This window comes from Panthera leo, chromosome B4 (assembly GCF_018350215.1).
Source record: "Panthera leo isolate Ple1 chromosome B4, P.leo_Ple1_pat1.1, whole genome shotgun sequence".
Taxonomy (NCBI): domain Eukaryota; kingdom Metazoa; phylum Chordata; class Mammalia; order Carnivora; family Felidae; genus Panthera; species Panthera leo.
The window spans coordinates 53,581,124-53,608,940 of NC_056685.1; the positions used below are offsets into that span (position 1 = coordinate 53,581,124).

The 27,817-nt window shown below is 35.1% G+C and overlaps 1 protein-coding gene across 1 annotated transcript in view; it reads right to left on the minus strand.

The window, feature by feature from the left end:
• SLCO1A2 (solute carrier organic anion transporter family member 1A2) overlaps positions 1-27,817 on the minus strand; it is a 55,730-nt gene that overhangs the window by 9,801 nt on the left and 18,112 nt on the right. Inside the window, exons 7-14 of the mRNA XM_042948444.1 lie at positions 26,382-26,480; positions 25,593-25,814; positions 23,057-23,221; positions 21,656-21,851; positions 15,393-15,558; positions 14,279-14,451; positions 8,330-8,394; positions 7,668-7,785 (exon numbers count right to left, since the gene is read on the minus strand). Coding sequence (XP_042804378.1) covers positions 7,668-7,785; positions 8,330-8,394; positions 14,279-14,451; positions 15,393-15,558; positions 21,656-21,851; positions 23,057-23,221; positions 25,593-25,814; positions 26,382-26,480 — 1,204 coding nt within the window. The remainder of the gene's footprint in view (positions 1-7,667; positions 7,786-8,329; positions 8,395-14,278; positions 14,452-15,392; positions 15,559-21,655; positions 21,852-23,056; positions 23,222-25,592; positions 25,815-26,381; positions 26,481-27,817) is intronic.

The following is a 27,817-nucleotide window of genomic DNA, read 5'->3' on the forward strand; positions in this document are numbered from 1 at the left end:
GGTCTTGGTGTTGAAAGTAGCTTGATAGATTAGAGAAAAAAGGGGAGAAAAAAAGAAATCATTTGAAAATTTGAAAAAATGAATACGCTGAAGTAGACTAAAATGAAATGATTGAAGTAAAATAGAATTTGAAAAAAAATTAAACAGAAGGGGTTCCGGAAGATGGCGGCGTAGGAGGACGCGGGGCTCACAGCGCGTCCTGCCGATCACTTAGATTCCACCTACACCTGCCTAAAGAACCCAGAAAACCGCCAGAGGATTAGCAGAAGGGAGTCTCCGGAGTCAAGCGCAGACTAGAGGCCCACGGAAGAGGGTAGGAAGGGCAGCGAGGCGGTGCGCGCTCCACGGACTGGCGGGAGGGAGCCGGGGCGGAGGGGCGGCTCGCCGGCCAAGCAGAGCCCCCGAGTCTGGCTGGCAAAAGCGGAGGGGCCGGACGGACTGTGTTCCGACAGCAAGCGCGACTTAGCGTCTGGGAGGTCATAAGTTAACAGCTCTGCTCAGAAAGCGGGAAGGCTGGAGGACAAAGGGAGGGAGAGCTGCTGAGCCCCCGGAAGGCAGAGCTCAGCTTGGCAGGGAACAAAGGCGCCAGCGCCATCTCCCCCGCCCATCCCCCAGCCAAAATCCCAAAGGGAACCAGTTCCTGCCAGGGAACTTGCTCGCTCCGCACAAACACCCAACTCTGTGCTTCTGCGGAGCCAAACCTCCGGCAGCGGATCTGACTCCCTCCCGCTGCCACAGGGCTCCTCCTGAAGTGGATCACCTAAGGAGAAGCGAGCTAAGCCTGCCCCTCCAGCCCCCGTGCACCTTGCCTACCCACCCCAGCTAATACGCCAGATCCCCAGCAACACAAGCCTGGCAGTGTGCAAGTAGCCCAGATGGGACACGCCACCCCACAGTGAATCCCACCCCTAGGAGAGGGGAAGAGAAGGCACACACCAGTCTGACTGTGGCCCCAGCAGTGGGCTGGGGGCAGACATCGGGTCGGACTGCGGCCCCGCCCACTAACTCCAGTTATACACCACAGCACAGGGGAAGTGCACTGCAGGTCCTCACCACGCCAGGGACTCTCCAAAATGACCAAACGGAAGAATTCCCCTCAGAAGAATCTCCAGGAAATAACAACAGCTAATGAACTGATCAAAAAGGATTTAAATAATATAACAGAAAGTGAATTTAGAATAATAGTCATAAAATTAATCGCTGGGCTTGAAAACAGTATACAGGACAGCAGAGAATCTCTTGCCACAAAGATCGAGGGACTAAGGAACAGTCACGAGGAGCTGAAAAACGCTTTAAACGAAATGCAAAACAAAATGGAAACCACGATGGCTCGGCTTGAAGAGGCAGAGGAGAGAATAGGTGAACTAGAAGATAAAGTTATGGAGAAAGAGGAAGCTGAAAGAAAGAGAGATAAAAAAATCCAGGAGTATAAGGGGAAAATTAGAGAACTAAGTGATACACTAAAAAAAAATAATATACGCATAATTGGTATCCCAGAGGAGGAAGAGAGAGGGAAAGGTGCTGAAGGGGTACTTGAACAAATTATAGCTGAGAACTTCCCTGAACTGGGGAAGGAAAAAGGCATTGAAATCCAAGAGGCACAGAGAACTCCCTTCAGACGTAACTTGAATCGATCTTCTGCACGACATATCATAGTGAAACTGGCAAAATACAAGGATAAAGAGAAAATTCTGAAAGCAGCAAGGGATAAACGTGCCCTCACATATAAAGGGAGACCTATAAGACTCGTGACTGATCTCTCCTTTGAAACTTGGCAGGCCAGAAAGGCTTGGCACGATATCTACAGTGTGCTAAACAGAAAAAATATGCAGCCGAGAATCCTTTATCCAGCAAGTCTGTCATTTAGAATAGAAGGAGAGATAAAGGTCTTCTCAAACAAACAAAAACTGAAGGAATTTGTCACCACGAAACCAGCCCTACAAGAGATCCTAAGGGGGATCCTGTGAGACAAAGTACCAGAGACATCACTACAAGCATAAAACATACAGACATCACAATGACTCTAAACCCATATCTTTCTATAATAACACTGAATGTAAATGGATTAAATGCGCCAACTAAAAGACATAGGGTATCAGAATGGATAAAAAAACAAGACCCATCTATTTGCTGTCTACAAGAGACTCATTTTAGATCTGAGGACACCTTTAGATTGAGAGTGAGGGGATGGAGAACTATTTATCATGCTCCTGGAAGCCAAAAGAAAGCTGGAGTAGCCATACTTATATCAGACAAACTAGACTTTAAATTAAAGGCTGTAACAAGAGATGAAAAAAAATTAAACAAAGTAAAAAATATAGTAGAAAAAACTTAAAGAAAAATATTTTTAACAAAAATTGAAAATAAAAATGATTTTTTTTCTCTTTCTGTATTCAAGAAAAAAGAAACGAAAAAGAGAAAAAAGAAAGAAAATTGAATAGTTTGACTGTCTAACAGACTGAAATACGACTGAAATTACTTCATTTTCCCCTAGAAGTCAAACTATGAAGCATTTTATAGTCCATAAACTAAGTAGGCGGTGAGGCTTGTGTTCTTAAAGACAGAGGTTGGCCCAGTTGGGCAGGGCTTAGTGTACTGGCTCCATTCTCCACTAGATGGCGCTGTTAGCCTACTGGGGTCGATTGTTGTGGTGCTTGCAGGTGCGTATGCACATACGTGGAAGCGGTGAAAATGGTGTCACCCAGCTACCCAGTCTCTAGTATTGGAACTCTGTTTTCTGCAACCAGCAATCATGCATCCGTCCTCTGTCTTCAGCTTTTGTCCATTTCTTGCTTTTTCACTGTCTTTGACCAAGCCCCAGGCAGTACCTCTCTCCTGAGTTTTATCTCAGATGCGACTGTTTTCCCAGGCCCCTTACTTCTGTGCAGCTTTGACCCATTCAGCCCCTCTGCGGGAGGGTCTCACCGAGCAATGGCCAAATGTTGGCTGCACCCAGGAATGCTTGCTGGACCCTGCTGCTGCTGGTGCCCTGAGACTGTGGCCAGATGCCAGCCCACCCCAGAAAAAGTTCACAAGACAGTGTAGCAGCAGCATTTTAGGGATTATGGAAAATCACAACACACATCTGGCACCAGGCTTCACCCTTAATGACCTTGTTCCAACACCAGCGAATGTGGCCGCCTTCTGGGGCCTGCTGGGCCCAGGTGGTCTCACAGCCTCTACCAAATGTCCTTCCAGCAGTGGAACTGCTTCTCCTCGTGTGGCCTGAGAACCTCCTGGACCCCACTCTGCTCCTTGGGATTTGCTCTTTCCACCAGAGCACCGTCAGGTATCAAGCTGCAGAGTTTAGACTCTGTGCTCCTCCTGTTTACAGTCTTAATGGAATTTAAACCGTCTCCTTACTCATTTCTTTTTACTTCAGTCCCTGTGGCTGTTTCCAATTTTCCTCTTTTCCCCCAGCTGCTTTTGGGGAGGGGTGCTTTTCCCATATTTTCCCTCTGTCTCTGTCTTCTCTCCACATGCAAAAGCAGCTTCCTGCCCTCTGTGGCTTCTGTCTTCCCAAGTTCACCACTCCATGTCACATACCTGCTGAATTCTGTGGTTCAGGTTGTGCAGATTGTGTGTTAATCCTCAGATCAGTTTTCTAGGTGTGCAGGATGGTTTAGTCTTTGGCTGTATTTCATGGATGCAAGACACTCAAAAAACTTCCATGCTCTTCTGCCATCTTGGCTCCTCTTGTTCATGTGTTTTTAAGTTTTAGCTTGCAAAACTAAACAATTTTGAATGTTTTGTTGTTGTTTTTGTTGACTGTTCTGGTTTTCTTCCTGTGTATTTATTCTCCCAAATTTGTTCTGTTTGCTCTTTCTCTGTATTTATTCTTCTAAATCTAATAGCTTTCCCTTTGTTCCTGAGGCCAGACTGAGTTTTTATAAGGGTGATTTTTTTTATAGTGATACTGGGATTAATCACAAGGAGAACAGATTGTTTGGTCTGGTTCTTGGATATATCTATGTCTTAGTTCCTCCTTAGTAACATAACAATGATGTGTTAAATAGATTCTTTTAAAACCTCTTTTACAAAGAGGTTTGTATTTGTTTCCCAGGACCTCTGTAACAAAGCACCACAAACTTGATGGCTTAAAACAAAGTAAATTTATTCTCTCACAGTTCTGGAGGCTAGAAATTTGAAGCCAAAGTGTGCTTCCTCAGTAGACTCCAGGAAAGAATCCTTCCTTTACTCTTCCTACCTACTGGCAGCAATCCATAGAATTCCTTGTTTTGTAGATGCAACACTGCAATCTCTACCTCTGCCTTCACACAGGATTCGTCCTGTATATACGTGTCTCTATGCCTCTTTTCCTCTTCTTATAAGGACACTGGTGATTTGATTTAGGGCCCACTCTAATCCAGAAGGACCTCATCTTAATTTCACTAATTTAAAGACTTATTTACAAACAACTTATTTCCAAATAAAGTCATATACTGAGGTTATGAGTGGACATGAAATTTTGAGGGACACTACTCAACCCAGTTCATGGGTGTTCAACACCACCTCATGGATTAAGCACTGAATCTGGATCTAATCTCTTGACTCCTTGGAAGTACTTTATTTTTTCTTTGGAAACTGATCACCCAGAAACCACTTCCTGTTTCTAGGCTTAGAGGCTTTGCATTAGCCTTTGTATTCAGCTTTTATTTATTCCTTTATGTTGCTGTTCAATTTCTACTTCAGGAAAACTGGATGTCCAGAATGATGTTTATATTATCTTTTTTTTTTTTTAATTTTTATTTTAGAGACAGAGAGAGTACAAATAGGGGAGGGGCAGAGAGAGCCAGAGACAGAATCTGAAGCAGGCTGCAGGCTCTGAGCAGTCAGCACAGAGCCTGACGTGGGGCTCGGACCCACAAACCGTGAGATCACGACCTGAGCTGAAGTCAGACGCTTAACCAACTGAGCCACCCAGGCGCCCCATGTATTATCTTTGAACCCGGATATATCCCTTTCAAATTTAAAATTATATCTATTGTTCTTATTTGAAATAAGAAATATATCAATACATAACTTATTGAGCTACTTATCAGGCTTTTCTACCTTATTTGAAATTACATTGTTGTCCTTTTTATAAATAATTAGTTCATTAATTTTTAGTCTTTAAAAAATATGTATATATACATATAAAGTTCTAAATATACCTTTGAGTATTGTTTTAGCTTTGTCCCACAAATTTTCCTCTGCAGTGCTTTCACTGATGTAGAGTTTTAGTTATTTCATTATTTTTATTATAATTTATGCTTTGACCTGTAAGTAATTTCAAATGTGAGGTTTTGGGAACATTTTATCATAGATTTCTAATTGCATTGCATTATGGACAGAAAACAATGGTCGTAAGGTATCAAACTTTTTTTTAAACTTTGTGACATTAGACTTAGTTGTAATGTTTTTTATAGGCTTGAGAAAAATATATATTCTATTGGTTGGGGTTTTTTAAATTGCTGTATATCTATTAGATAACTCTTGTACAATTTGGCGATTCAAATTTTTCTGTATCCTCAGTAACTTTTTGCCTATATTTTATATTTCCTTTTGGAAAAGTGTGTTGAAATTTTCTACTCTGTAGATTTCTTCTTGTAATTTTGTAAATTTTTTGTTTTATATATTTGAGATTAGGTCGATAAATATATATGGGTTGATGACTGTTACATATTATTGATAAAGTGTTTTTTTATTACTAAGTAATATCCTTATTTAACTGTTAATCCTTTTCACCTTAAATTCTATTTTGTCTTACAGTCATTAATATAATCACAAAAGCTTGATTTAATATCTGCCTGGTATTTTTTTTCCTGACCTTTATCTTCAATCTTTCTTCACATATATATTTTAAGCTATGTCTTGTAAGCAACATATAGCTGGAATTTTGAAAACACTGAAACTCACATGAAAGTATCTTTTAAGCAAGTTCAGTTGGTTCACATTTATTATGAAACCTGATGTATTTAGGCTTATTTTTTCAACTTATTTTGTGTGCTTTTATTTCCCTATTTCTTACTTTCCTTGAATTTTCCTTAATCCTTTTATTCCTTTCTACTAGCTTGGAATAAATGTAAGTGGCCATCCTTATATCTTTACATTTTTGGCATAACTTAAAGTTAGTCAGTATTTCTATTCTTCGAACTGTAAAAGAGTCCTAGATTTTCCCTGGATTTTAAACTGACAGTTTAGCCTGACATAGTTGCGTGGATGCTGGCTGGAGATACGAGACTTCCAGGCCAGAGACAAAGGACATTTTTACTCACAGTACAACAATCATCACAAGCTTCATGTTCAGGTTGGTTTTCCTTAACCTTCAAGTCCCAAAGAAATCACACCATGGGAAACCTATGTGAATTTTGTGCATACAATGGGTTTGGTTCACAGCTAAGAAAGCCTGAACTTAGGAAATCCCATTCTTTTAAATGGGTTGGAAGAAAATCTGCCAGCCTTAGAGAGAGTTATTACTTTTATCATCCTAGACAGCAAACTCTGCTCCATAGGAAAACATCATCTACATACTCCAAGATCATTTACTATTCAAACATCCTTGAAAAGATAGTCCAAAACAAAATTCTCTGCTAATAAGATATGCAGAAATGTAAGAGACCCATGGAGAACTGTTTACCAACAATATCCACCTCCTGTTTCTACTCTACACCATCTGGTAAATTTTCTCACGAGTACACTTTATCAGCCACTCTAATTAATCTGACTGATAGAGGATGCTAACAAATAAAATCATCTTGTCTAAAATAGCATTTAATTAAGGCTAATATCAACAGGAATCTTGGTAGCAGGATGAGGCCAATCTATATCAGTGATCCTCAGTGTTTCTCAACTGTGAAGGTATGTACGCGGGCCCACCTTCACAATACCTCTGAAGAGCTTTTGGGGAACAGAGAACTGATGAAAACATGAATCTCATGCTGTCTGATCTCTTCATAGTACTTGCCATATATCCTTTTACTAATCAAAATAAGACCTTAGAATGTTTTAAACAATGCTAAATTGTTTTTTAGTAAATGAATTTTTGTACTTTCAATTTTGTACGATCAAGAGAAATTGATACAGATCTAAACAAAATTCAGGTCTCCAGATAAAAAAGAACATGGAAATAGAGCAAATGGAAGTATTTTGTTCAAAAACACATTATGTTGAGTTTTGTTTAAAATCAGATTTATACTAACAAAAGAATAAGACTTTATGAGACATGAAGAATTTTGTGTCAGCAAAATTTAATGAAGAAGGAAAAATATTTCAAAAAGTAGAGGTAGATGTAAAAAGAAGTAAAGATTCAGGCTAGTAAGATGCTGAAATGATGTAGGATGCAATGAGGATACTTTAAAGAGTAATATAATTTTTAAAGGTAGTTTATGTATAGCTATTACCTTCAATAATGCGTTGATTGCAAACAATTTAACAAAGATATTTTGAAAGGCTAGGTTAAGGGAGTTATCCATGCTTATATTTACCAAGTAGTTTGAAAATATTGAGGAAATAAAATTCTGGTATATAAATAAGGAATAGAGATGTAGTATTAGCATATGTTCTGGAAGCATAGCCAAAAGTAGTCTAGTAACTGAAAAAGAAAGTGTTATACATGAATGTTGTCATTTTATGTACAGTCTGTGCTTAGAAAGCAATTCTTTAAAAAAAAAGATTATTATATTTACCTGAAATTGGCTGAATCATATATCCTGCATGCTCCTGACTCACCACATTTCAAAGTTCCCCAGTGTAAACATGTGGAATCCACTAAAGCTCCAAAATAAATAGGTGCAGGAATTCCAGCTACAGTTAAAGAGGGGAGAAAAAAAAACATCAACAAGGTAAGAATTAAGGTACATTATTTTGTTTGTAAACATTTCCGTTTTCTCTATTTGTAGAATAAAGTATGAATAGAATGCTTTAATTTTATTTTTACATATCAGAAGTTGTTACTTTTACTATAACATTTCTAAGTTATAAAGGATAAGTAATGTGATGGATAAATGCAACATAAAAATCACTGATATTGAAAATCATTGAATTAGTGACTCTTTATATTTTTTCTGCAATTTTTTGTACCAATCATGTATACATTTTACCTTAACAAAGTATTTTTCGTTCATTTGCTTTTCAAATCTTCTAACAGCTGAAAAGCAAAATTAAGTTCAGATAGGTCTTTTTCAAGAAAAAGGGGAAATTCTCCATTTCTTCTTGTACCTTATTCTCATACAAATTACTAAGTGCTGCAAACAGAAGGGATATTTGCTAGACTTGGAGAGAATGATTTCATTTTTTTGGTAGTTAATAGTGGCCTGATATGATGCTGGAAAAAAATAACAATTTTTACCAAATACTCTTGTGCAAAATGTATGTAACCCCACACCAAGAGACTTCTCTTCAGGCTTGATACACCTAAAAAATAAGTAAATTCATAAATAAAATGAAAATAGAGATTTAAACGCTGTTGTAGTTTCTTTAAAAAATTGTTTGTAAATGCTGGTAACACACTGGGCACTAGAACATTTTTTTTGCATGCTCAGATCTTGGTTATCCAAGGCCTGATTATCCAGTTTGTAGTCTACACACGAGCCCTACTTTTGATTCTTGGCATTTTACCTATCATTTTTTTGCTCATTATTATCAGAAAATTATCAAAGAAGAAAATATTTCATATCAGTTTCTACCCCAGTATCCATTTATTGAAGCAGTAGTTCTTGATTAAACCTTCAGCCTAAAACAAGAATAATGCAACCCTAGCTGTATTTAAATTATTTGTGTTAACAAAATACAGAAAAGCCAAGAATTATATAAATAAATGAAAGGCAGAAAGAAAACAAGGATAGAAATTTTCAAAGGAATGTGATGAAGAAATCCAAGGCAAACATATTTTAAGTGATTTGGTATCATTTCAAGAGTCACAAAGATCTCTCCATTCTCTCCAAAATCCCCAGTCTTTTGCACTGTTGCCTGAAATTCCTATATGCAGAAATAGAGACTATAATTCTACAATGGACTTTCATGTGTCCCACTCACTCCAGCATCACCATGGCTAGCTCCTCAAAGAATTCACGTTGAGAGTTCTACTGTATTCCCTTTTCTTCCCTGACTAACTCAAAGCTGAGAAAATAAAAGTAGCTTTCTTCACAAAAGCATACATTTTTAGCAAAAATGTCATCTTATTGGCATTTTCTTAACATAAATGTTTTACTGAATTTTCAGAAACCTTATAGATTGATCTAGACATTATCTACCTGACACATAGGTTATTTAGACAACATCAATGATTTTACTCAGAAGGAAGAGAAGCCAAGAGACTCAGCATGACCCTCTAGGTCCCATGATTTCCATTTAATACAGAAAATAAGGCATTTAAGTTTTACTGAAGAATTTTTCTTTCCTCTTTATATCTAATATACTACTGAATGATCTCACAGAAATGTGAAATACTAATTTAAACTGTTATTATTTAAACTGTTGAAACAGTTTAAACTATTCTACAAACTCTATCATTGATTGGCATTGATAATAACAATTTCTAGAATCCAGGAATCAGAAAAGTTAGCATGCACATCATGGGAAAATGCTGAGAGAAATTCAAATTTTTCTTTAAATTGGCAGAATAGCAATGATGTTGCATCCCTTTGCCATCATGGTAGGAAATCCAGGGAGATCCCGCAAAAATAGAGACAACACAAGCATATTAACAAAAATCCAGGTATTAAATTCTACAATATGACCCTGGAAAGAGGTGGGGGAAGAGAGGAGGGACATGAAGAGAGCATGATTAAGTACTTGTTTTATTAGGAAGTAGATATTAACTGAAAAGTTTTAAAATTGATGAGCAAAATATAAGTATAATTAAGAATATCAATAATCAGTCTGACCATTTCAATAATCAAAGTAGCAGAAGAAAATCCAATATATACCGTACTTTCCTCTTATCTATGGTTTCACTTTCCACAGTTTCAGTTACCCACATTGAACTGTAGTGTGGAAGCAGATATTTCTCCTTCTGACATATCAGATCAATAGCAGCTGAATGCTACAGTCTGTATATCACAAGAGCTCCATCATTCACTTCATTTCATCTCATCATGTAGTCATTTTATCATCTCACATCATCTCAAGGAGAAAAAGGGTGAGTACAGCACAATGTGATATGTTGATAGAGAACAGATGCACTTAACTTTCATTGTAGTATATTGTTATAATTGTCCTATTTTATTATTAGTTATTGTTCTTAATCTCTACTGTGCCTAATTTATAAATTAGACTTTATCACAGTTATGTATCTTTAGGAAAAAATATCAAATATTTAGGGTTTGTTACTATCCATGGCTTCAGGCATCTGCTAGGGATCTTAAAATATGTCCCTTGCAGATAAAGGGGTACCACTGTACAATGGAAAGCAAAAAAAAAAAAAAAAAAAAGAAAAAAGAAAAAAGAAAAAAAAAGAAGTAAAAAGAAAGTCAAATAAATAGAGTATATTAAATAAAATAGCAAAAAGAATCTTACCACAATAATTACAAGAAATCTAAGTGAGGGGTGCCTGGGTTGCTGAGTAGTTGTGTCCAACTCTTGCTTTTGGCTCATGCCTTGATTTCACAGTTCATAAGTTTGAGCCCTGCATTGGGATCTGTGCTGTCAATGCAGAGCCTGCTTGGGATTCTCTGTCTCTCCCTCTCTCTCCCGCTTATACTCTCACTCTCTCTCTCTCTTTCTCTCTCTCTCTCTCAAAATAAATAAACTTTTAAAAATAAATAAATATAAATGAGCTACATGTACCTATCTCAGATTATAAAATGATACCTAGCAAATTGCCTATGAAGCAAAATGAAAGACTGAAGATTGAAAATAAAGGAAAGGGAAAAGATATAACAGGTAACAACGAACCAAAAGAAAGCTAGAACTTCCATTTTAATGAAAAACAAAATACAATTCCCTAAAAGAAATAACTAAAAGATAAAGAAAATTAAGTGATGCTAACAATAGAAATATAATGATCAAAGACACATTTTCATCATATAATATAGCCTCCAAATATATGAATTAAAAAACTGAGAGATTTATAGGGAGAAATACACCAGCAATATTTATAGATTTGAACATCTCTGAAAAACTGATGAATTAATGCAGACAAAAACAAGAATACATTTGCAAAATTTAGATAACACAATGCTTTACTTCAATGCAAGAGATATGGAACTATATACCCAAAATTCAGTTACACATTCTTTTAAAAAAGACATGTAATACTAAAAAAAAATGCGCTAGGCCCCAAATAAAACCTTGATATTCCATCTCCCCAACCTGTAATCTTTCAGATTAAGTTGTCTGAACATAAAAATAGAACAATAATAATAAATTATACCTATAGAAAGTTCTTAAAGATATGGAAATTACATAACACATTAATAAATAATCTTTGGCCTGGTGGGGCAAATCACTACGAAATAGAAATAAACTCCACAGAAAATACTAGTTGAGGCATTGCTAAATCAATATTTGGAAAGAAATGTATAGATTTATGTACAGTAGTCAGAATGAACAAATGATCTAAGTATTAAACTCAAACAGTTGGATAAAGAAAAACAGAGCAAGCCTAAAAGAAAAAAAAATCAAGAAGAGCAGGATTACATGAAATAAAGATTAACAAAACCAAAACTCATTCTTTAAAAAGAGAAAAATAAAATAGACAAGCCTCTGACAACCATGATCAAGAAAAAGTAAAGAGGAGGCAAATAAAAAAATATGTAAGAAGAAAAGGGAAATCCTTTCAGATACATCAGAGAATATCAGATAAGGAATATTGTAAACACCTACATACAACAGGTTTAAGTAGAAATTGAAAATATGAATAGGCACTAATATTAAATAAATGAAAATAATAAATAGTATCACTGTCCCAACAATCCCAAAGTATAAATACTTTCACAGATGGATCCATATAGCTTTCAACAAATATTTAGTGTAAGTAGTGCCAGAAATTAAAAAATAGAAAATTTATTAATTCATTTTGTGGGGCCTATGATGATTCCAGAACAAAAAAAGAATAAAAAGAAAAAAAAGAAAAAAAAGAAAATATGTCTATTTTATTTATCAACATAGAAGTAAGAGTTTTAAATAAAGTATTATTTAAACAAACCGAATCATATATAAAAATACAATTAAGTATGGTTTTTTTCATCCATGCAAACAGTTCAACATGAAAATATCTACCATTTTATTTTACTACACCAAAAATACTGAGTAGAAAAATTATAGAATCATAGATGCAGAAAAATACATCTAATAACATTTAATACCTATTTCATTATTAAAAACTTAGAAACTACATGAAAACTGTATACTGAAAAATCTACAGCAAATATCATCAAGGAAAAATGTGTATGTTTTCCATTAAGATTAGAAGAGTACAAGAATACTCGTTATCATCACTATCATTTCACATAGCTTTGGAGGTCCACGTTGATGCTTTAAGAAAAATTTAAAAGCCTAAGATGTGTAAGGTTTAGAAGTGAAGAGACAGGGGCACCTGGGTGGCTCAGTTGGTTAAGAGTCCAACTCTTGACCTCGGCTCAGGCAATGATTTCACGATTCGTGAATTCAAGTGCCATGTTGAGCTCTGTGCTGACAGCACGGAGACTGCTTAGGATTCTCTCTCTCCCCCTCTCTCTCTGCCCCTCCCTGCTTGTGCTCTGTCTCTGTCTCTCAAAAATAAATAAATGTTAAAAAAAACAACAACACAAGACCATATGTAAAAGGTAAAGTTATAAAGCTATTAGGATAAAATTTAGGTGAATATTTGTATAGATTAGGAACATAAAAACATTTTTAAAATGTGACTCCCCAACACACAAACCCTAAGGGAAGAAAATTGTAAGATTTCAGTACAACAATATTTAGGATTTAATTTCATAAAAGAGAGTATGGAGAAATTAAAAGAAAGATGAGAGACTAGGAGATAATTGTATCATGTAAGCAATATTACATTAACATTTATAATTTAGACAATAATCAGCAAAATCACCAAGAGAAATATATGACATATAATAGAAAATCAGCAAAGAAAATCAATAAGCATCTTGAATCAGAAGCCTAAATAGCTAAAAAATAAATTTTGAAGATGCCTAAACACACTGGATCAGGAAATCGCATATTGAAACATCAGTGAACTACCATTTTACAGTCATTGGACTAGTCTAAGTCAGAATGTTAGATAATGTCAAGTGTTAGTGAGGCTGTAAGAAGGCAGGAACTCTCAAGTGGGGAATGTGTGAGAACTCATACATATACATACTAAGCAGTATTTGGTGAATGTATGTACTCGTGAGTCTTATGAACCAAAGCAAGATTTAAAGCACAACACTACACATGTGAATATAGCAACACATACTCACAAAAAGGTGTTAGTATTTTACAAAAGAAAATACATATTTAAGTTCGTGTAGCTATCATATTAATATGGGTGGCTATGGTGAGAGGAGGTGAAAAATAGAATGAAAAAAAGCAAAATCAAGAAAGAGTGAAAACTTATCCCAGCCTATGAGGATAATGTGCTGTGAACTGAGAATCACAATGAACTTAACTCTGCTTCTAAGTTCCAATGACATATGATGAAAAAAAGGGAGAAAATGCAAATTTTATTTACTAGGGATGTTTACAATCGTTTACTAGACATGAAGAATCTTGGAATAACAAGAACACATGTATGCCACACCTAAGTCTGAATTTTAGCTCTACAATTTCCTAGTGTTGCAAAGCCCTTCATCATTTGTATCTAACAATAGCTTTGTAAAAGACTCAAGCATTTATTATTATGCCTATTGTTTATTTAAAGTGAAGCTCAAATAAATCAAGGGACCTGTTTAAGTCCCTGTAGATAGGAATTGGTGACACAGGCTCTGACAGCTTTGCACTCTGCTGCCCAGTACTTTGAACCATCTGAAATGACTGCAAGGCAACCACTCTTTACCCATCAAAATGACCATTTCATATGGTTTACACTAAAATATAAATGTGTCTCCTTTTGTGTAAAACAATGAGAGGGTCACTAATTTAACTGCAAAATATAAGGAAGGAAAGATAGGGAGGAAAATGGCAAAATATGAATATTTATATTCCTATACTTTTAAAATTTTGTAAAATCTGACAATGTCTAGTGTTAAACTCTTAATAAATGATATATATGAGCACAGGATTCTTAGATAATGTGGGCTCCAGGGGGATTTCTTAGAAAAAGGCTCTTTAATAAAGGATCCAAAAGGAATATAAATAAAGAAAATATTTTCTGTACCTTAGGAGAACCATATATCCAGGTATGGCAGATAAGGAATAAATGAAACTGCCAATTGCTGACAAGATTAAAAAGTACTGGAGCATCATGGAACAGTCATGTCCTTTGTCACACAGCCCAAGAACTGCAGATGAATTTCCTGATGTTTGAATGCAGCTACAATTTTGGAATACCTATCAGAAAATAATATTATCCTATTTAAAGAAAGTAAAATTTTGAACACAAATCACAAATATTTTGTACATAGGCAACTGGATCAAGGCAGAGACCATTTATTCTCTTTATTCTCATCTCCTTTGTGGTGCCTCTCAGGATTATAGCAAAACAAACTACTGAATGATGGTTTTAGAAAAATGGTATTTATTTCTAAATAGAGTAAATTTGCAGTAACTCAGCTACCTTAAAGACGAGCCTTTTAAAAACACATATTCTTTTGTTACAAAATGAAGTATGACAAACAAAATTGTTTTGGAAGTCAGTTAAAATATTTAGATACTTACTAATAAAACTTTGTTTCAAAAATACAGTTTATTTCAAAAACAGAGTAAAATAAGTCCTTTTAAAGTTTTTATGTTTCCAGGTTTTAATTGGAATTAAAAGTTATATTTAATTTATAACCAACCAACATTTAAATGTTGTAATATGTTTTTAGGCAAACAAAACAAAACAAAACCTAGTTACATTTTCTTAAAAGAGCTGTCAGAATGTGAAAAACACAGAAAGCACATGCAAGCATACATACAGGGGAAAAAAGGGAAAAAAAGCAATTAGGTAAATAATTGATATCAAAACCACCAACTTTATCTCCATGATAAAAATATTTCAATCCAGAGTATTTTTAAAACAAATTACCTGAGTAATACTGCCAACAGCTATGAAATTAAATTTCAGTGATCGATGTCTGCTATACTCAAAAATTTTTTTGATTAAAAATAAGATCAGTGGTCAGAGGTTTAAAATAAGATTTATGAAATAAAAGGTAAATCAAGTGAACATACAGAAAAACTTTACTTTTACTTTTATCAAATGTGGCCCCAGTTCATGTGGGAATGTTCTAGTGCAATACATAAAAACAAAGTTTTGTGGGAAAAAGAAAGCCAACAGAATGTGTTACCATGTTTATTCCTGCTCCAACGGATGTCTCACAACCAGCAAGACAAGCTGACATATATGAAACACCATTGTTTCCACACACAGGATCCCATGTTTTAGTTGGACAGTTGCAATCCCTATTACAGTCAGCAAGAATGGCGTTTTCCATATATAAATCTTGTTGCATTCTGAAATAATTTAAAATAATTCATGGCTATTGAAAGATCATTTTCTTTTTCTTCTTTTCATCTTAATCCAAAATTATATTTCCTCTCCTTCCCAAAATAGAAACAGAAATCTTCCAACCACCAATGTGTGGCCTCAATACTATATCTCTGGCATAAAATATACCTGCTTTGGTGATCACATAGCCACTTTATCAATGATTTATTTCAGATAAACAAATAGCCGATAAACAAGTATTAATTGAGTGTCCACCATATGGAAGGTATGTTTCCAGGTATTATTAGCACTCAAAAATGAAGATGACCTAATCCCTGTGGCTGATCCATATGGTAGCATTTAACAAGAGATCATATGTTATGAAAGCAAGCTTGAAGATCAAAATCTATAAATTCAGTTTATAATGCAGATATTAATTACATTTAGCTTCAGAAATCTAACTACTTGAGTAAATAAAGACATTCTTCTAGTATGAAGAGTGTCCAGGGGTTATCAAAATGGCAACACAGTTTGTTTTTGATGAATCTCCCTCATAAGAAGACCAATTAGCAGCTATCTATAGACAAGATACCATTGTGAAAATCCCAGAATCTGGGAATGAGGCTAACGCACCTTCCTGGAGCACAAAGACCTAGAAGGACCACATTGGAAGAGTAAGAGGAACAGTTAGACTCTGATAAAATTGTGCATCCCCCAGGTCAGCGCAACACCACACTGAGAAGACCTCCTTGGGTCTACAATTTCTCCAGTGGGAAAAGAGAGCCCAAGGTGGACATCAAGTACCTTCAGCATTGTGGGATGTTACCCAGGAGGCTCATTCAGGTCTCACTTCATGAGGATGACTAGAAGAATCTGCAGGCTTCACTTATTAGGGATTAGATAGAGAAGGGGGACAGCGATTACAACAACCAGCACTCAGCTCTTGATAGACAGTATCCTTACTTGCAGCACTATCCAAGTACAGATCCCAGCCAGTAGTTCTACTGATCTACAGAGCTGAATGATGGCTCCTTTTATCCAAGAAACTCAGTTGGCAGTTCTGCTTTATTTACAGTCAACAGACTATACTGGCTGTGGAGCCCATTCAGCTGCCACATCTGGGCAGGGAAGCAAATTCACAGGCTTCCCTAACTGCTGAGCATAGCCTCATGTTCGACCCACCCAGAAAGCGTGGCCAAAGAACCTAGGGAGTCATAGAGTCCATCCTACAGCCTGCTCAGTCTGGAAGCTAAGCAAATAGCCCTGCCCCATTGTTAAACATAACCTCTGGCCCCACATAACCAAGGAGCCTGAACAGTAATCCTGGGAAGCCTCAGAGCCCAGACTACAGCACCACCCAGCAACAGAGCCCAGTCCTTGGCCTTAGCCAATTGCTGAACACAGCCTGAAGCCTTGATCAGGCAGGGAACCTATCCAGTGACTTTGTCAAATCATGGAACAAACTTAAAGCCTCACCTGATGAGAGAACCTGGAGAGCAATTCTGCCCAACCAGAAGATGCAGTTTCTAGTACCACCCTATTCTGGGGTACAACTAGAAGCCTCTCTCCTCTAGAGATTCTGGCCAGCAACTTTGTCCAACAGCAGAGCACAGTCAGCAGCTTACCTGATTATGAAGCCCAGTCTATGGCCCACCCAACTTCAGGGCATACCTGTGGCCCTTTCTGATTACAGAACACAGCCAGAGACCCAAGCTGACCAGGAGCAATTGCAAGCCCAGCCCATTGCTCTGACCAGTGGTAAAGTCCAACCAGTGGCATCATCCTGCCAGGGAATATAGCCTACAACCTTGTCCAACCAGAGGTGATTGCAAAGATCTATCAGTGGTCCCACTGAACTGCAGAGCACAGTCAGAAGCCCTTCCCAATCAAAATGCCCACCGGTAGCCTCATTTGAATGTGTAACCCAGCCAAGAATCCCAAATAGTTTGAATTCAAAACTAAAGTACACAAAAACACATAGTAATTAAACTGACAAAAGTCAGAGATGAAGAGAGAATTTTGAACACATAAAGAGAAAAATTATTTGTCACTTCATGTGCATTCGCATAAGACTATAAGCAGATTTCTCAACAGAAACTTTGCAGGTCAGAAGAGTGGGATAATATATTCAACATATAGAAAGACAAAACTCTCAATCAAGAATACTATGCCTGGCAAAGCTGTCCTTCAGAAATGAAGGAAAGATAAAAATTTTCCCAAACAAAAGTTGAGGGAGTGCATCACTACTAGACCTGAATTACAAGAAATGCTAAGGGACATTCTTTAAACTGGAATAAAATGATGATAACTAACATTATAGAAACATGTGAATGTGTAAAGCTCACTGGTAGTGGTAAATATATAGTCAAAGTCAAATTCTCTAACATCATGATTATGGTGTATAATTAATTCACTAACAACTCTAGTTTTAAAGTTAAAAAAAAATAAATAACCATAATTAGAATAATACATTATTAGATACACCATGTAATAATGATGTAAATTTTAATGTTAACCTAAAATGTGAGTGGGGAGAAATACAAATATATTTTCCATATGCTATCAAAGTCAAGTTGTTAACATAAAATAGGATGCTATAAATATACTTTAATGTAAGCCTCATACAAAGGAAAGAACTATAGTAATACATAAAAGATTATGCTAAAGTTGTGAAGCCATACTGCCACGAAAAGTTATCAAATCAAAAGGAAATTCATTCATCAAGAAGATATAACAATTGTAAATACTTATGTACCCAATATTGCAGTACCCAAGTATATAAAACAAATATTAACATAACTAAAAGGTGAAATAAACAACAATACAATAATAGAGGCTTTGATACCATACTATCAACAATGGATAGATCACCTAGATGAGAATCGATAAGGAAATAGCAGATTTGAACGATACAATAGACACCTACAAGACATACACAAATCCAACATATTCCATCCAATAGCAACAGAATGCACATTCTTTTAAAAAGCACACAAACATTTTCTCGGATATATCATGTGTTAGTCCACAAAACAATTTTCAAGAAATTCAAGAAAATAGAAATTATATCAAGTATTTGTTCTGACCACAATGATAGGAAACTAGAAATCAATTAAAAGAAGGAAATCTGGAAAATTCACAAATATATGGAAATTAAACAACACACTCCTAAATGACCACTGGATCATAGAAGAAATCGAAAGGGAATAAAAAAATATTCTGACACAAATAAATGGAACCATAACATACCAAAATTTCTAGGATGCAACAAAAGGAATTCTAAAAAGAAAGTTTATAGTATGAACACATAAATTAAGAAGAAAAAAAAGACCTCAAATGAACAACCTAACTTTACATATCAAGGAAATAGAAAAACACAAAGAGAGTAAAACTAGATAAATAAAATTATAAATTAAGGATGAAATATTACAACCAACACCACATAAATATGAACGATCATAAGACAAAACTATTAATTATACAACAATAAATTGGACAACTTAGAAGAAATGAGTAAATTTCTAGAACACTTATCATACCAAGATCAATCATGAAGAAATAGAAAATCTGAATAGATCAATTACTGGCAAGGAGATTAAATCATAATCACAAACCTCCCAACTAAGAAAAGCCCAGCATTAGATGGTTTCACTAGTGAATTCTATCAAACATCTAAAGAATTAACACCAATTCTTCTGAAATTCTTCCAAAAATTGAAGAGGAGAAACATCCCCAAACTCATTTATGAGGCCAGAATCATATTAATACTAAAGTCAGATGCAGCCACTACAAGAAAACTATGGGACAATATCCCTGATGAATATAAAATGCAAAAAATTATCAATAAAATACTGGTAAAATGAATTCAACAACACATTCTAAAGATCATATGCCATGATCAAGTGGGTTTTATTCCAGGGATACAAGAATGTTTCTACATACATAAACCAATCAATGTGATACATCACATTAACAAATTGAAGGATAAAAATCATATGATCATCTCAATAGATGCAGAGAAAGCATCTATTTTGTTGACAAAATTCAACATCCGTTCATGATAAAAACTCTTAACAAATTACATATGGAAGAAATTTAACAACATAACAAAGGCCATTTATGACAAGTCCATAGCTAACAACATACTCAATGATGGGAAGCTGGGAGCTTTCCTTTAAGATCAGGAACAACATAAGAATGTCCATCCTGTCCACTTTTATTCAAGAAATTCTAGTCAGAGCTATTAGGTGAGATAAAGAAATAAAAAGCATTCAAATCAGAAATGAAGAAGTGAAATTATCTCTATTTGTAGGTGACATGATATATATAGAAAACCCTAAGAACTCCATCAAAATATGGCAAGAACTAATAAATTAATTTAGTAAAGTTAAAGGATGGGAAATCGGTATACAAAAATCAGTTCTGTTTCTATACAGTAACAACAAACTATTAAAAGAAAAAAGAAAACAATCCAATAATTGAATGAAAAGAATAAAATACTTAAGGAATAAATTTAACCAAGGATGTGAGAATCTCTACATTGAAAACTATAAGACACTGTTAAAGACAAAATAGGCCATAAATAAATAGAAAGATATTTATTCCATGGCCATGCATTGGAAGAATTATTATTGCTAAAATGTTCATACTACCCAAAGTACTCTACAGATTTAGTGCAGTCCCTATACAGATTCCAGTGGCATTTTCATAGACATAGAAAACGATTCTAAAACTTGTATGGAATCACAAAAAAATAGCCAAAGCAATCTTGAGAAAGAGCAAAGCTAGAGATATCACACTTCCTGATTTCAAACTATTTTACAAAGTAATAGTAATAAAAACAGTTTGGTATTAACATAAAAAAGAGTCACAAAGATTAAGGAACAGAATAAAGAATGCAGAAATAAACCATGCATATGTGGTGAATTAATTTACAACAAACAAGCTAAGAATTTACTGTGGGGAAAGGATACTCGCTTCATAAATGATGTTGGGAAACTAGGCAGCCATATGCAAAAGAATTAAAGCAGATCCCTAACTTATATACACAAAAATACACTCAAATGGATTAAAGACTTAAATTTAAGACCCAGAACCATAAAATTCCTAGAATAAAACATTGTGGGTGAACTCCTTGACAGTGATTTTTTGGATTGGACACCAAAAAGCACAAGTAACAAAAACAAAAATAAACAAGCGGACCTACATCACACTAAAAAGCTCTGGACAGTAAGGAAATCATGAACAATGTGAAAAGGCAGCCTATGGAATGCGAGTAAATATTTACAAATCATATATCTGATAGGGATTAATATCCAAAATATATAAAAACTAATCAAACTCAATAACAACAATAACAAAAAACACCAATATGATTTTAAAATAGGCAGAAGATTGCTTCTTGGTCTTTTGGATAAGATAAAGTGTTAAAATGGGCAGAGGAATTAAATAGAAATTTTTTGAAAGAAGACATACAAATGGCCAATAAGTAAATGAAAAGATGCTTAATATCACCAGTTATGAGAAATGGAAATGAAAGCCACAATGAGATATCACCTCACACCTGTTAGGATATGTATTTTCAAAATACAAGAGGTGATATCAGTATGCATAACCTTCCTATAAATTCAGATTACCCTCAAATATAAATCTAGAACTATTCAATGATAGAGACATAATTACACAAATGTATGAATTTACATATGAATTAAAATATCGTGTATTCGGATTCAGTTATGCTGGATTTAAGCCCATCGTGGAAACATATAAAGGTGATTAAGATTGTATAGTTAATTCTTAATTTTACCCATTTATGAGAGTATAAAATATATGAACAACATACCCTAATGCAACCTAAAACTATTGGCAGTTTCTTTGATATCCACTTTAATGTCTACTAGGATATCCAAAAACAAGCCCACACACATACATGTGCACTCATAAACTAACTAACCCTATTAGCCTGGAGGGATAGGCTTATAACTGACAGATGGAGGAAAGAGAAAGACCATGGATTATTGCTATCAATTCCAATTAGCAAATGATCTGGTCATTGGGTAATCATTGAATAAAATATGTCATTAACTGTTCTAAAAGTATGACATTCATTAGAAAACAACATACCCTTTATAAGTGGTGGTTATGCCAGCAACTGAAGAATTATCACAGATCATGAGAAAACACAAAAAATGAAGAAGATATTCAGTTAAAGATAACCAACATGCTATGTGGGCAGCTTGTTTGACAGTAATCTTGAATTTCTTCATAATTAAACCACCAGCTATATATCCAATGCATATTGGAGGTAAGTTATAAATACCTATAAATGTAAGTAAAATGTTGTTTACAAAGTGATTTAGCAAAAGAACAAATATGGTATCTAATATGTCTTACATAAGAAACCATCTAGGTCCAACTCACAGTGAAGAAAGCTGATTGATTATTATCTCCACTTATTTACATATTACATACAGAGAGATTTTTAAATGCTCCACAATGTCAAAGTATATTAAGACTCTTATCACTGTCCTTCATTTAATTTATTGTAGTAGGTTGTAAATTTCTTATATGCAGGGATCATGATCTACATCTCTTTTCTAATGATTCAGGCAGGAGTGGCAATTCAAAGTTAACCAGTAGTTTATGATTAATATGATTTTGGCATTGTTTGTACCGACTCTAGTTGTTAAGAATTTGACTTCATTCAAAGTACCTTAGAAGGTTACTTTGCTGAGCCTGTGATTGTCAAGTGTATTTACATTTCATGTCCCTCTCCCTAAAAAAAGAAAAGAAAAAAAAAAAAAAAACAAGAAAAAGACAGCCCTTGATGGCATTCTTAATGTCAGGGTCTGTCACAGAAGCACATCACATCTACTTGGGAGAGTGTTTAAAAATCCATTCCAGAGTCCCACGCCAGATTGTCTAATTTAGTATGTCTGAGGTGGGTGCCAGGTATCTTAACTTCTAACAAGCACTCTATGTGACGTGGATCCAGGTAGTCTAAGAAATTCACTTTTCAGATCAATCAAAAGATCTCAGGAGAAACCCAAGGTAGAGGAATACCACCGAAGTTAATGTGGTCACAGGAAAATAAGAATGCCTGTGCTGCAAAGACACCACCAGAGGGCCAGGGAACTAAGGAGAGACAGAATTCATAAACTGGAGTTAAAAAAGTAAAACAGACTCCTGATGAATTAGCATTGGTTTCCTTTGCATATTAATGGCTTGCCTACCTAAAAACTCTCTCTAATTGGTACATTCCCCAAGAATTCCACAAATATTTTGAACTTGCATTCTGATTGGAGAGAGAGCAGAAGAAAAAAAAGCCAGGATTTCCTGGCTTCTTTCCTTCCTTCCCTTTGTTGATTTCCCGGAAGAATGGAAGGGGGAAATGTACCAGAGACAGAAACATCTCAATGTATTTCAATTTAGGAGTCTCCTAGACACATCATCACACTGTTCACCATTTCATGGTTTAAAAAAAAAAAACAAGTGGGCTACTAATACAGAGGAGAATAAACATACCAATTAGAAAGATTACATCTGAAGCTGATTTTCCATGTTGCTGTTCCAGATATTTGGGCATGAAGGTGAACATATTAACAAATGCATTGAACTGTATAATACTTATTAGTATGAAAAGCATGTAAACTGGGTTGCATAAAAGACTTTTCATGAATGGCAAAAAATCTGAAATGAAAGAATGACAGCAGTATTATACTAGCTTGGCTTTGCATTTTAAGATTTACTTTTTCTAAAACATCAACTTCCCTTCCAAATTACATTTTTCTATTTATAATGCTCATACTGTTTTTTAAATGTGTGTTTTGTTTTGTTTGTACCTCTTGAAAGCTAAAGCTATATCCTTTTGGTACCTTCTGCAAGTCAATAATGCAGTTGACTGGGTAGGGATCAGAACACAACGGTTTTGCCATCATTAAGTTACTATTGTGTCTTAGGGAAAATATTGTCTGCATTCACACCATTTCCTTTTTTTTCCTTCTCTTTTTCCTTCTCTGAATATCCTCTCTTCTCTAGAGATCATCTAGAATGAAGGATGCTTGTTCTGTTCTTTAAAGTTTAGAAGGAGGTAAACTTGATAAAGTTCACACTCAAATATTGATATTATCATTCCTCAACATTCAAAATGAAGATATATGTGGGTATTCATGGGATATAATTTGTCAAGTACCGGATATTTTTCTTCTTCCTCAGAACAACAGTTTTGGTCCTGCCAGTGGTTCATACTGGGTACACAATGAAATCACCTGGGGATCTTTTAAGATACAAACGCCCAGGTCCCACTCTCTGAGATCTTGATTCATTTGGTACAACATACTAAGGGTTATGTAAATGATATAACCCAAACTTCCCCTGTCGGTGTGGACTGACACAGCTCGAAGCCAAATTTGTGGCCCATCTCTTGCAAATATTCTGGGTTGCCCTGCCACCTTTTTGGGATCAAAGTCTCATGTATAGTTACTTTTCACTTTTCCTATCTTCATGTTTTTTTGTCTTGATTTCCTTCCTTATTGTGTATTTTTTTTCTCAATAAACTGTCAAAATCCAAAGAACAAATAAATTGGGAGAGAAGGAAGAACAATTCGATGCAAAGAAAACTATTTTAGCTGTAGAATTCATATCACAAATATGAATAAAGTACATGGTGGGTGAGAGAGTTGTGTTCAGAGCACTTTGGAGCTTTTTAAGTTGTACGTGTTTGTTGACATCTCTGTCCTAGTAAACGAGTCTCAGTAGTTCAAATTTCCTTTCTATATCTCTCATACTAAGCTCACCTCTTTCCTAGTTTTGAAAATGGACCTTGCAGATCACAAACAATATTCTATGTTAAAATCCTCTATGAGTCCACATCAACCTTTCAAAAAGAATTGTTAATCATGATCACTGAAAATTTAAAGGTTCTGAATTGACTCCTAATGATCTAAGAAGTATTATGTTTAATACTAGCTTAAGTTAATGTGTAATCGTTAATAAAAGTTCTGTGCAGATTGGTATTATAATTTATGGGTGATAGTAGAAGTAGCAACATCAACAGTAATGACACTAATACTATTAGCAGTAATAACAGTAATGTGCCAGAATTCCTTTTACCCTCACACAACAACTCTATATTAAAAGTACTATTATTACCTCATTTTACAGATAAGTAAACTGAGTCTCTCTTCATCTTGTAAATGAACAATCTTTAAGAATTCCAAGGCCCAGGTGATAACTCATACTAATTAAATCACACCTGGGAATACTACAGAATTTTAGGCATCAATATTTTTTTCTAATTTCCCAAGTAATTCCAATATATGGCCAAGTTTGAGAATCAGTGTTCTTGAACACTAAATACTTAGACTACCTTAGCTTAGTTTCCCACAGAAACACTTTCTGTAAATTATTCTTTGAGTTTTTATTGAAGATTATCCAAAAAAAAAAAAAACCTGTTCTATGAAATATGCACTTGCACTTGCTGGAAAAGAACTACTATGTGGTTCAGTATTACTGTATCATACATCATATGAGAATGTTTTTCTTTAATTGCAATGTGTTACTTGAGAACAGTTTCTCTTTAAGAACTATTATTCCTCTCTGTATCAAATATAGAGAATTATATGACCTTTCATGTATTCTTTTTATGCCTTAACTTCCAGGAAGCTCAAGTTAAGCTAACAGTTTTTGTTTCAGAAGTATACACTTTGAAATAGTGTATATTTTTTCCTCCTTTTGTTCTGTTTGAATTTTTTTTAATTAGACTTATGTTCTATATAAAATAGATTTTTTTAAAGGCAAATGGGGATTTATTTATTTATTTATTTAGTGCCTGAATTGATATAAAATTTTATATAAATGCTGACCACAGATAATTTGTCTTGAAATTATATCACTTATTTCCATATAGTAGCACAGGAAGACTCAGACTAGTTAGACATTATTGACTACTCACTATTAATGACAAATTGTCTTAATGCAGTCTGGCATGTTATAGTGTTAGACTGAAATACAGACACATCTGTATAAAATAAAAAATAAATTATATAGTATTTATATTTGCCTTTAGTGATTCCATCCTTTTTCTTCTTGACCTCTTCTCTTTGTTTCTCTTCTTTGTCACTTTTAATGATGTCTGCATTACTCTTTAGTCCTTCCTTTGGAAGCCATTTGGGCAAAAAGAAGAACGGAATGGCAGTGAGCACATTCACTCCTGCACAAATCAAAAAGCCAAACCACCATGCACCAACCCAACGAGTATCAGTGGGAGTTATGGTCAGATCATCTGTAAAGAAATATACACATTTTCGTTAGCTTGTCACTATTTCCTTCATGAACTGTAGAAAATTCTTAATATTACAGTTCTCAGGTTTTATTCAAGTTCAGAATTTGTATGCAACTTAGACATTCATAACATTTGTCTGACAATATGTGGTATTACAGTATTGTCTAGCAATAAATTATTTTGCTTATCTGGCCTATCCTATAAGGAACTTATTAGTAGATACTTATTAAATAACTACAAGCTCTATTTAATTATAAACAAATGATTATTTGATTAAAAGAAATTCAGACCTATATCTTTAAATCTCTTGAAAATAAGAAACATGATTGTGGTGCCATAGAAAGAGCACAGGATTTTGAGTCTGAAGGTCAGCATTTTAACTTATTTTCCTGATCACTGGTTTGAAATATTTCAAAAATTCTTTAAACTCTTTCACTCCAATTTGTGAACCTGAAAAGTGGAATCAATTTACCTAACCAAGGGTCAAATAAGGCAACAACTAACTGTGATAACAACTGACGTTACTTTCTGTTACTATTGATACTATAAATAATCGTATTGAATTACCTGTGTTCACAGATCCAGTGTCAACATAAACATTGGCACAGAATGATGCTAATGAAAGTCCAAACAAAGGACCAATGATAGCTCCTGTTTCTACAAACCCTAAAAATAAATGAAAATATAAAGTTATAATATAGTTATATACCCCCATAAAGAGTCCTAATTCCATAAGTCTAGAGCCTGACTTGTTTTTGCCTCAGATATGTTTGCCTTAAACTTTCAGTTTGTAAGAAAATGAAGCTTAGTGTACATATAAGTAACAAGTTTGTTCTGTAAATGTGGAAAAAAAGAGCCTCAAAATGTAAAACTGCATTCTCTAGGCCTCTAAATTCTCTTTCATGATGAATTGCAGGTAAAAATCTGCTGTGGCAGCATAGGCTGGGATCATGCTGTTGACAAAGCCACAATACAGAGCAAGATTCTTTTACTGCTTTCTATAGGCACATTTTTGGAGGAATTCTAAAGTAACACCCTGTAAATTTCTTGTGGCATATTCCTCAGGAAAGCTTTACTCTCACATCTCCAACTTGAAGCCTCCTCTGGCTGTGTCCTCACTGTCACTGATCCTTCTCTTCACTTTCATCATGATCTCCTTTCTTACTCTCCACATTATCTTCCATACTCATCAGTCCCCTCTTTCCTCACGACTGCTTACTCATCTGGAATTTCATCATCAATTAGTTCTTAGCATATCTACAATTCAGAATCAAGGCTGAGCTCTCGCAGCTCCTGAAAACCAAGACATGACCTTCTTCAACTTTGTTCCTCCTTACTTCAAAATATGTCTCCACCAGTGTCTCTGCCTTCTCCACCGTTCCATAGGCTAGCCCACCCAGTATACATACCACATTTCTTGACATCATCCCCTTCTATCTTCTCAGAGATCTTGCTCAATTAAACATGTCTTTATTTGTGTTTGTTCAATCTCTCCTACCCTCTGGTTATACTATCTCACATCTACCCTGCTTTCTTTCCTTTCACTACACTCTACACTTATGGCCTCACCACTCACTGAATCTACCCAAATTCTTCCACATTCTTCTCAAAGCACTTGCAGGCAAGACCAGTGTTATTTTTGTCACTAATTCAGTGTCCTTTTCTGGTCTCCATCCTCCTAGTCTTCATGTTATTTGACATTGCTTGCTAGCTCCTCTTTTGGCATTTCCTCCTAATACTTTCATAAAACTATGCCTTTATTGTTTTACTTTCTCCCCATGTGACCACTCCTTTGCTTTTTCTTCTTTATTTTTTTTATTAAAAATTTTTAATTTTTATTTATATGAGAGAGAGAGAGAGAGAGAGAGGCAGAGTGTGAGCAGGAGAGGGTCAGAGAGAGAGGGAGACACAGAATCCAGAGGAGGCTCCAGGCTCTGAGCTGTCAGCAAAGAGCCTGATGCGGAGCTTGAACTCATGGACCCTGAGATCATTACCTAAGCTGA